Source organism: Nicotiana tabacum, chromosome 23 (assembly GCF_000715075.1).
Source record: "Nicotiana tabacum cultivar K326 chromosome 23, ASM71507v2, whole genome shotgun sequence".
Classification (NCBI taxonomy): domain Eukaryota; kingdom Viridiplantae; phylum Streptophyta; class Magnoliopsida; order Solanales; family Solanaceae; genus Nicotiana; species Nicotiana tabacum.
This window is the reverse complement of record NC_134102.1, coordinates 126,373,533-126,385,518: the sequence shown is the minus strand read 5'-3', so window position 1 is coordinate 126,385,518 and position 11,986 is coordinate 126,373,533. Positions and strand designations below refer to the sequence as shown.

The following is an 11,986-nucleotide window of genomic DNA, read 5'->3' as shown; positions in this document are numbered from 1 at the left end:
ATTCAAATTAATCAAATAAATGAATTTTGAATATCGAATAATTATAAAAAGAACAATGACATGCAACATGCCTAGGAAAGGAAAACAAAAAAAAAACAGTATTATAATATTGTCTTTAGCATGTCCACTCAAAGTTGCAGCAGCTTCTGAAATCCACAAGATTGAGACTTCAAGTGAGGCCATGTTGAAGACAGATGGCTAAAGAAAAGCTCTTCTTGAAAATTAAAAAATATCCGAAAAAAGCATGGTAGATAACTTACAGAACTCAAAATTTAGAAATTTGTCCATGTTTTTCTTGGTTTTGATGTTTTCCGATATGGATGTATATCGTACATGCATCTGGTAATTTTGGCGTCTATACTTTCCCCATAAGGAAGGTTAACTGATGGATATGTCACCATCATATACACCTACTATAAGTCTTTCAATCTTACAATACAATATTCAAGTGTACTAAAGATTAAACACGTATTAGTTCTCATAATCTCCAACTCATCAAGATTAATTTATTTGTCTCCACATAGAATGTTAGGATCGGGAATTCGGGTATTGCGGAATATAACCAAATAACGATATAATGGTAATAATAAAGACAATGGAAGTTGATAACAACGACAATTAAAGTAGATAAAAAGACACAAATTTAACATAGTTCGGTCAAAGTGACCTACGTCCACAAGCGGAGAGGAATAATTTACTATAACAATAAGAGTACAAAAGAGAGTACAAAATTAGAGTAAACACTCTAATTAATCCCAAATACCCTAAGAGAATAACCTCACAAGATCACTCCAAAAAAAGGGTTCACACAAGTGCTTCACAACACTAAATCTCATACAAAATACTCTTAATAAAGAAAGAAAGGAAGAAACAAGAAATGAAGAAGTCTTGTTGGTGTATTTTCAAATGAGTAGAGAGTCCTCATTATATAGGAAGAGAAGAATAAAATGTTTGGCCAACAATTGATCACATCCTCTCAAAATACAAGGCCATTTATTTGGCCAACAAGGCCTTAAATAAAAGGCTCCAAATGTGCCAACAAGGCTCACAAATAAAAAGCCTAAAAATAAGGCCACCTTTTACAAATTTCCACCTTGGCTTAATAATAGATATTATATCATGGCAAATGTCATGATCCACAAATTTGTTATAATGGATATTATGTCATGGCAAATATCATGAACCATAAATTTGTTATAATGGATATTATGTCATGGCAAATGTCATAAAAATTTGAAAATATTACATAGGAGTTCTTGGAAGTTGGATATATAGATCATGAGTACAAAGGAAACATTAAGCAAAATTTATTTGAACTTAGGACTGAAATAACTTAGTGATGACCCCATTTGGCAACAAGAGGTGGCATGGGCAGGTAAGGTCAAACTTAAGCAGGTCAAAACAGATCAAATTATTAAATTAAACGGGTTATGACCAGACCAATCTAAAATTTGTAGTTATCATCCACTCTCTATCGATGGCGGAGCCACTCATTGGCAAGGGGAGTCAATTGACACCCCTTAATCTGGAAATTATAACGTGTAGATAGGTTAAATATTTTAATTTTATGTATATATACTATATATTGATTTCCCTTAATTTTTTCATATGCTTACTTATTTATATTTTGACACCCGTTAGGGAAAGTTCTGGCTCCGTCACTGCTCTCTACGCAACATGATCCAACATTTCCTTTTTATTTTTGCCTTTTTTGAGAAAGAATGTGAAAGTTAATGTACTTTTCTAAAATACAAATTTAAGTTCTTACAAGATTACATGCAACTTTAATTCTCAATCTCCAAATTTGATATTGAATGTCGAGGTTTAGGTTGCATTTTGACCAATTAGGTTATATTAGGGGTGGCAATTTGAGCCCAAAGTCATTAATCCGCCCAACCCGCCCAAGGTTGGGCCGGTTATTGACTTGTCCATTTGATGAACTCAACCCATTTTGATCCAACTCATCTCATTCCATTTAAAGTTAGGCTAATTTTTAGTCCAAATTTTTCCATAAGTAACTTTGTTAAAATATTTTTAAAATAATTATTTTTTGTTTGATATATTATATATGACCATAACAAAAGAAAAAAAAAAGGCTTATTTGATAATTAAATAATTCATAAGAAAACAATACACATTAATTATAGTTTGATAAGAGTTGGATAGATTGGGTTATGACCCAAATTTTAACCTATTTTGACCCGTCTCATCTCAGCACAAGTGACTTTTGGGTGGGTTAATGACCTGCCCATTTATTTACTCAGTCTATTATGACCCGTCCAAAATCAGCTCACCCACCCATTTGACCCCCCTAGGTTATACTATATTGCCCAGTATGACTCAAATAGTTTAATAGGTCAGTTTGAGTTCAATCCATCGGGTCAAGCCAACAAATAGAATATGAATCAACCTGTTTAAATTTTGGCTGGATTGAGTTTGCCACCTATAGCAATTTTCTAGTTCTTTTGCATCGTTGTTAGGACATATTTTTATGTTGGCCTACCAATATACAGAGAAGAAAAGGAAAGTGCACAAAAGTGGAATTGCTTAAAAAGTTGGAGCTTTCTAGTTTAAAAGATTTCTAGTTCTAAGTGCTGTCATTACTGTATAAGTTGTAAGTTCATGATCAGCATAATGACATCGTCCAGACAATTGTTTTCTGTTCAGATTTCACTATTCCTTAGTCTTGAAATTCATGTTATTCACACACCCTCGACCGAAGGGAAAACGGAAAACAAATTAGGACCGTGATTAGTGTTATTAATGCAAGTAATATACAGGAAACAATTACATCATTATGGTTTAAGCACCATCTTAATTAAAGCGACACATTAGCTAACACATTGCAAATGTAAAACGTGGAGGTATATATTAATTTCCAATTATATTGGAATTCCACTATACTAGAATAAAGAATCAAGCAAAAGTAACATTAACAACTAAAGTTAATGATGTCATTTGTATGTAATGCACACATCATTAAACCAAATAAAACACTCATTAAGTCTTAACAACGTAATAACATATGCTAAAAATTATGTTATTTTTATCCTTTTGGTTCTTTTTCTTTTGGGGAGTTTTAGCCCACTTCAAGAGTTTTCAAGTAAAGGTCAGAGTAAATACAGGCTTTCTAAAAAGTCAAGTTTATAATTAGTGAACCAATGACGAGACACTGAAAATGTTGGTGAAGGAATCATAGGAATTAGGAAGTGACTTGTGTTGGTCAGGTTTCACCCATTATTCAAAGCCACTGGAACTTTATCGATTCGTCATAAAAAAAAAAATTCCACTTTCCTCTTTGGCCTACAAGTTGTCTTTGGATCTCAATTTAGATTTTACTCAGTTTAAGCCATATGAAGTGCAAATTCCAAAGTTTCTAATCAGAATATCAGATACTTCCTCCATAATAATTTACAGCAGTTTATGAAACTAATGTTTTTCAATAGTTAAAGACCATTTTAATTCTTAACATGTACAATACCTTGATGACTCTTATAAAAAAATTCATGACAATATGAAACACCACCTAAACACTAAAGACACTTTTGTACAACTAAATTTATTAACTAAATATTTTTCTCCTACTTTATATTCAATCAAACGCTATCGTATAAAATGAAATAAACCAAGTACTGGAAACCTAGGTTTTAGGTCATGGGCAGGTAGAATAACTAGAACTTCCATGGAAAATGCGAGTCTAACTTTACCTTTGTAGATTGGTTGATGATCAGTCTCACTCTCCCCTTGAAATTTGGCAGTTGAAAGAAAGTACACCAAAATCTTACTTTTGTTGGCGACGACAGTTGATCCTCCTGATGTTTCGCCTAACTAATTACTGTCTGGTCTTTCAAACAAACGTGCATTACAGATATAGAAAAACAGACGATATCAGATATTTTCCAACGTTATTTTATATATCGATTTCTCAAATTTTCAAAATAAAATCCATGATAAAGAATTATTGTAGTCCAATCCTCTACTTGGAAAACTAAGACCATTAGGTTACCTGCAAGCTTGAAATCTTCATAGTTCAAAGCTTTCACAATCAGCTTGATAGTAATTTATCTTATGATCCTTTCCAGCTACTCTACAAGTGACCTAAAACAGAATATCTTACTGGACGAGTAAATAAGCTGACCTTTGAGACGAAGGATCTAAAGTTTCACATCATGTTCAATTTAACCAACTACTTGTAACTCAGGACATAAACATGCATCGAAAAACAATTAATGTGTACGTACATAAAGTAGACCACACTGCGCTGACAACACTAAACCCTACAATCACATCTGCTGTAGATGCGTACACACCAGAGTATACCAGATCAACAATGGAAGAAAATTCACGTGCATGCTTTTCCACGACACCACATACTAAAGCGTTCATCAAGTATCACTCCAATACCTAGCTATTCTCCCTCACCTACTTGATCAAGAAGTTCCATCCCGACAGCTGACCGTTACATCAGCAATTACTGTACTAGCAACAATTACACAACTAAAGATCCATACTGAAAACATCTGAGATACTGTATAGCAAAATACCACACACATGATGCGCCCCCGGCAAAAAGGACGTTAGTACATATGAAATAGTACTAGTATGTAAAATTAAACACCCTCTCAATAGAACGAACAACAATAAACGGAGAATAAAACATGAAATCAATAAAAGACCGGTTGTGCGCATGGATGAGATCCACCAGATGCGATGCGCCACAATTAGTCGAGGCCAAGAGCCTTGACATCAGACGGGTGGCACAGTTGGAGCGAGCCTCATAGGCAAGCTCCACCACAGGCACAGGATCATGCTAGAGGGGTGACTGCAAGCGCCGCACGGGCTATTCGGTGCCGCTGACGTTCGTGAGTAGGTCGGTTCGTTCCACTTCGGGGTTGCCCAGTTGGTTTGGAGGGCGGTCATCCATACGGATGACCTAGGATCGATTCCCTCCTCAATGCCTTCTGGGTTGAGCCTGTCGCACAGGGCTTGCCTAGTGCGGTTTACATCCCTGTGTGGTTTGCAGGCTATTACACAAGGGAGGTTTATCCAGTGCGCACAAAGTGCTCACCCGAAGGGCAGAGGCTGTGGCAAAGGTTGTAGCAGCTGGCGGGCTTGCCCTCTTACCAAAAAAAAAAATTACCACACCAGCATGAAGAATTGAAGTTGACCGTTAGCAACAAGTCAAGTGACTAAAGTTAGCAATTCTGAGCCTATAAAAGCATATCAATTTCTTTCTATCAATAATGCACAAGATCTATTGTGAACCTAAACTTGCAGTGAACACAATCTAGGGTCATGACCCACTGCGTACTCGATGAAACCAAGTTTACAACAAAATCACACCTCCATACCGAAATCTAGAAACTCTCACTGACAGAAGCCCAAAAACTCTCAGTTACTTCCAGCAAATTTGCTCATCATTTTCGCAATAATGGGAGCAACTTTAGGATTTGCCTGATGCTTGGCCAAGTTAGCAGGGTTCTTCATCACTGCAAAATAACAACCAAATCAGTAAGAGGAAACAATGATCTTGAAACACCCAGTATGTATAACATTGAAGTCTAGATGGATGCAATTGTCCACAGATATAGCAAATTGCTACAGCCAATTGATCAGCAACAAGATTCACAGACTCCACTACTTGCTGGGAACATTACAAAATAAAATATACTAGCTCAACCGTTAATCTCCCTCTGCTGTCTTGAAATTACAAACTGATTAAAAAGCTCCTTACTTGTCTCTCCTATTTCAAAACCTTAATAAGCACAAAAACAAGCAAAGAGGTGGGGAAAATACGTTTAAGACACTGTCAGATATGCAATAAAACTCTCCGCAGAGAAATTTAATTTACTCCTTATCCATATTATTTTTCTTGTCAGTAATTTATTCTCCTATACACGGCTTAACAATTTGCTGCTGCTAATTAACTAGAATTTAGTGTAACAGTTACAGAAGAATCGAGCAACCTTGGGCCTTAATCCTTTCCTTTTTGGATATGAACCACACAGACATTCATTAGCAGACCACGCTAAGATGATTTAGAAACTAGTTTCTAACTCAGGTGCTACCAAGTGGCATAGACAGACACATTGAGGTAACAGCCAATGAAGAATCAATTTACTGGAAGCCTTTAAATTTATTAACTAGAGCAAAATGGCAATGATATACATGAACTTCCACTGATCAGACAGGTAATCATAAGTTAATGATAGCATCGATTTACCCTTAACTATAATCCAAAACAGATGATATTCAACCACAGAAACTTACAAGTGTATAAAGCATATGTTATCAGATGACCTGAGACTTAGCAGTAAGTGGAAACTAGTACCAAGCAACACAAAGAATCAACATGATAAGCCAACGATACAACCATGAACTTATGTCTGCTACATGACAAACCCATTCACCCACAGTAAATACCTGGAAATTTGACTGCTTTGATCCGATAATTTAGCAATTAGAAAGCCAAAAAGAAGAGTGAGAATAGGACTTAAACTACAATCTGATACACACAACCCGATCCCCATATACAACTCCTTGATACTAACTGGAACTCTAACTGTCTCTACATTTTTGTTCCTGATCTGATACACACAACCCGATCCCCATATACAACTCCTTGATACTAACTGGAACTCTAACTGTCTCTACATTTTTGTTCCTGATCGGTAAGCAAACTTCCAGTCTCTAGCAATAAAGATGAAAACGCGATTCTGAAGTGGAAAACGTGGATTAGGTATATCATACTATGTCATATAGTTTATACAAATGAGAAGTAACTTCACAAACTGCAATAAAATTCTCTTTTTGAAAGGTCGACTTGTTATTTCATAAAATCCAAGACAGGGGCATTCGGCTGGCAGGGTTAAGCAGTATCGGTAGTACATAATTGTTAAAAGGGCAGCCCGGTGCAATAAGCTCCCGCTATGCGCAGGGTACGGGGAAGGGCCAGACCAGAAAGGTCTATTGCACGCAGCCTTCCCCTGCATTTCTGCAAGAGATTGTTTCCACGGCTCGAACCCGTAACCTCCTGGTGACATTGCATCAACTTTACTAGTTACGCCAGTTACATAGTTGTTAGTCAACCTAAAATGAAACCAATAGATCACAAATCTGCTTGAACTGTACAGCAAGTCATTAAGATGTGATAAATTTCATAATGATCTTCACTGCAATTGTTGGATGACTTGTCTAGAAGAACTGAAATGACTTAGTTATCTAATTAAAACCCTGTAAGAGATAACCAGAATAGCCAGGCTAAAGGGTTAGAGCCGAAAGGGAAGTACCATCTTGTAGGGCAGCCATGACATCAGGATCCTTGAATGCCGCCATTAACTCAGGGTCCTGCTCCAACCAAAAAACATAAAGAATATTTTAAGATCCCTGTTATGGACAAACTGTGACTTGAAAGCTACATATACTAAAAAGCAATAAAAGATTTTCTTTCTATTGAAATTAATCTTCACCTAAGTTAATAACTTTCTTTAGACATTAACGTAAAAACCATAATTTGCTTCAAAAGTAAACATACAAAAGTAGATCTACTTACATTCAGTATTTTACTGTAGTCCATGTTACCAGGCATTCCTCCAGGCATGGCCCCAGGAGAGCCCCCTGGCATGGCCCCAGGAGAGCCACCAGGCATGGCCCCAGGAGAGCCCCCGGGCATGCCCCCAGGAAACCCACCGGGCATACCCCCAGGAAACCCACCAGGCATGCCCCCAGGAAACCCACCAGGCATGCCAGGAAAACCCCCGGGCATGCCCCCAGGAAACCCTCCTGGCATTCCACCAGGGAAGCCACCAGGCATGCCACCAGCTCTCCTATTTGATGAGGATTCTTCTTGCTTCTTGGCCTTCTCATAAGCAGCCTGAGATTAAACATATACAAGAATATTAACATGCAGAAACACTGAGCAGCAAAAACATAAAACCAAACAAGTAATTGAGGTGTACCTGAGCTTCAGCCTTTCTTCGTTGTCTCTCACACTCATTCTTTCTATCTTTTCGTTCTTTGCGCAGCCTATCATACTTCCTGCGGTGTTCTTCAATTCTATGTGCATTTGGCTCAACCTGTGACAGAGACACCACATATTCATTTGACAACAATGACTGTAGCAACTTAAGCGAAATGCAATACGACAACAAATTATAAAAACAAATAAACTAAGGAGAGAAAAAAAAAATGTGGCAATGCCACTTTACCATATAGATATTATGAGATTATATTGCGGTAACCAACCTTCTTAAGCACAGCACTTATTTCCTCATCATAGTCCAGCTTTGAAGCCAAGTGAAGATCCTTAGCAGCTTCCTCCCATTTTCCCAGCATGGCACGTGCAATGCCACGTGATTTGTAAACTTTAGCAGAATCTGGGTTTATCTGCAAGAACAGTCAAGTTTATGATACATTGAACAACAAATTACAGCTCAGTGCCTCCACTTTAATCAGCATCTACAGAAATCCCAACCTGGTCCAATATATCTTTTTAACTGAAATGCAAATACTTCCGGCAGAACTAGTTACATGCAAGACCCCCCCCCCCCCCCAAAAAAAAGGGAGGGGGTGGGGGGGATAATTGCCTCAATCAAAAGTGGTCTTTCCCAAGTCATGTCATCTACTTTTCCAGTTGCTACCCATATTTATATACGCTTCTTAAAGAAGCATTTTAAGTGGGGATGAAACAAAGATAGATGATTTTTATAATTACTATCTTACGACATCTAAAACAGGAAAATGAGAATGAACACTTTGGGAAGACTATAATTTACTGTACCAGATATCAAAGATATGCATTAACTAGGAAGCATGCAAACTTTATGTGTGTACGCCTCCATGTCTGCCTCAAGAATGGAAGAGCGTTCTAAGGGGATATGCACAATGAATTCTTCAGGGTACTTTCCGTATAAAAACCTCAAGAATTATTAGCCAGTCAATGCAACTACATTTTGATAAAGCTCACTCGCTGCAATTATTGAGCGACCTTATTAAAAAATAACTGTATCTTTAGAAATTGACGCATAAAGAACAGAACCAAATTCAGGCAAGCAAATCTGCTAGCAAGATCAACCTCTAACGCTGCATTTGCATCTCGTATGGCAGCATTTGGCTTCTTCATCTTGATATACACACTAGCTGTGTTAGAAAAAGAAGAAAAAAAAACTATGAGTGACTGAATAAAAATGACTATTCAATTAGAAGACAACAAAAAACCAAGCAAAGTGTACCTCTAGCAGCATACATAATTGCTGATGTAGGATTGAGGAGAACTGCCTTTGTAAGATGCTCAATTGCATCTTCTAGCTTACCTGATGAGCACAAAGGCCAAAAGTAAGTGACATGATACCCACTGATTTTATGAACACACAGAAATGCATGCACACATATAGACATTGAACAGCATCACCTTCAGAAATTGCTTCCAAGGCCTGAGCTTTGGACTCTTGAGAAGCATCGCGGGCTTCTTCGGTCACCTCAACAGAAGGGTCTCCCATCTAGAAAATTAACTTTAATAAGTCAAAAATAAACAAGAACCATTAAACCCAAAGTGAACAGAAAATGTTAATCCGTCAGACATCAGACCTTTTGTGGCTCATCATTGTCAGGTTCCACAGTGTCACTCTCATCAAACTCAATATCAGATTCAATTATCTCAGGCTCCTCGTCTTCTTCAACCGCCCCTTTAGCATGAGCATCGTTCTCATCATCACCCACCTCGTCATCACTCTCATCCACCACATGAGACTTCTGCATAGCAAATGATAGTTCAATAGGACAATATAAAATACAAAGAGAGGTGTTTAAGTTTCCAATTACCTCATATTTAATGAGAAACCATGACCATACTAATACAATAATAAAGGAGAAACCTTATAAAGTGGAAACTTGCAGGTATATAGAGAAACCACAATTAAATCAGTTAATCAATCAACTACACCACAATCCCAGCTGGTTGTGTATGGGATCTTCATATATTCCACTCTATTCGAGCCCATTTCACTACAATAATAATAGTCAGTAACTCGTCTTTTAAAGCACATCAGAAGTGCTCTAAACCTCACACTTATCTTCGCCTGGACTTAACCAAGTGTAACAACAACTCGCCTTTACTCACGCTAATCAGTATCATTTATAGGGACCCTTTGCTTCCATTATAGTATTCTTAATTACTAGAGATTGTACTTTCATGTGATTTTAGGTCTAATTCGGAAATTAATTGCGGTAGGTTCTATTTGCTCAGTCATTTAGTATCCACACATAGATTACTAAGAACCAGAGATCGTAGGTAAACTTGGAAGTTTACTCTTTGCCTATTTGAGAATGTACAAGTTAGAATATTAAATTTTTACAAAATTACTATAGTTTCTCTTAATTACTTCAACAGGAAAATAGCCTACGCCTACATTATCTCAAGTTCAGCAATGAAAAGAATTTAAAAGACTCAAATAACGTTTAAAATATACCGCTTTGTAATCTCCAGTGTCGTAAGCAGACGGAGGAAGTTTACCACCGAGACTGCAAAAAAAAAAATCAAACAAATAAATCCACATGAGCTAAGTGGTGATCCATTCATATGTTCATAATAAATTAAGCTTTGAAAAGTTACAATTTACAAATGGAATTTAGTGTACCTTTCAATGTAGTCACGGAAGAAGGAAAGAGAAGGATTAGAGAGAATAGAAGGATTGGATTTGCACTGTTCGACGAATTGCTTCAGTTCATTCAACTTCGCCGGCTCCATTACTCTTTTGTATTACCTTTGAATCGGATTCGCAGACCCTAGTTTTACCCCAAAATTGTTTCCACTATCGCTTGCAGAGTGTTAGTGTGTTACGATTACAGAGCTGACTGCTTTGTGACGCGAAGAATTGCAAGGGACTTGAGCTGACTAGGTCCTTCCAGTAGCTTCTATTACTGGATAAATAAAAATTCTCCATGCTCTTTTTAATAAAACAATAATTAAGTAAATTAAGGGCCCCTTTGGTCATAAAAAAGATTTATTTATTTTTTTCACTTTTTTCGAAATCATGTTTGGCCATGAAATTTTCGATTTTCATTTGAAAATGAATTTCAAAATTTTTTGAAATTTTGAAAAACTCCAAAAAATAAATATTATTTTCACTTCATATTACTCACAAAAATTCAAAAACTGCACAAAAATTATATTGATATCCAAATACAACTCTAATTTTCAAATACAATTTTCACTTAAAAAAAAAAAATTTACTTTTTTTGAAATTTTACAATTCTTATGTCCAAACGCCCACTAAGGTGCGTTAAAAAATAATCACTTGCTTCATTTATTTTTTTTAAAAAAACTTTTTAGATAAGATAACAATACAATGTAAATACTTTTTTCACCTTAGAATTGTTGATTGCTTTAGGAGATTCGTTTTAAAGTAAACTTCATTTGTGTGTCTTTTCTGACATACAAATAATTTAATAAGAACTTTTAATTTTGTTAATCGAAAAATATATTTCTGAATTCGGATCCTTTTATGACTATTTTCAATAGACACAAGAAAATGTAATTGATCAAACTGTAAAAAGTGAACTTATGTTCTAAGAATTCTTCTGCTATCGTTTTCTTTAAATACTGAAATGATTAGCTGAGGTACCATGGAGGTGCTTAGGATGGCATGTGTCTAAATGGTTAAAAGAAAAAATAGTTATCTACCCATATTATTTATTAAAAATGAGTTTGGATAATAAATTTTTTAAAAACGGGTCAAATATGGATAAGAATCATATTATCCACTTAAAAAATGAATAACCTTTTACATTTGTAAAATTTCAAATTGGAGGTTCATTTAGTTTAGAAAACTTAAGATTCTCCCAAAAGTGATCATATTCAAGAACGCATGAATAATCCGCCAGTCAACCCATTTTTTATCCATATTAAATATGGGTCGGGTCAAATAATTTATCCATTTTTGCATTATCCGTTTTTACCCCATATGCGACCCGACCTAGCCATTTGCCA

The 11,986-nt window shown here is 36.2% G+C and overlaps 1 protein-coding gene across 1 annotated transcript; it reads right to left on the bottom strand.

Annotated features, from left to right (window-relative positions):
• Nucleotides 1-5,153: 5,153 nt before the first annotated feature.
• On the bottom strand, nt 5,154-10,924 carry LOC107779484 (FAM10 family protein At4g22670). The gene is made up of 11 exons (XM_016599929.2): nt 10,635-10,924; nt 10,467-10,518; nt 9,586-9,750; nt 9,410-9,497; nt 9,231-9,311; nt 9,074-9,138; nt 8,245-8,385; nt 7,959-8,075; nt 7,553-7,873; nt 7,290-7,347; nt 5,154-5,489 (listed from the first exon to the last, which is right to left on the bottom strand). The coding sequence occupies exons 1-11, from the start codon at nt 10,742-10,744 to the stop codon at nt 5,392-5,394; spliced, it is 1,296 nt and encodes a 431-aa protein (XP_016455415.1). The 5' UTR covers nt 10,745-10,924; the 3' UTR covers nt 5,154-5,391.
• Between the last annotated feature and the right edge of the window lie 1,062 nt (nt 10,925-11,986).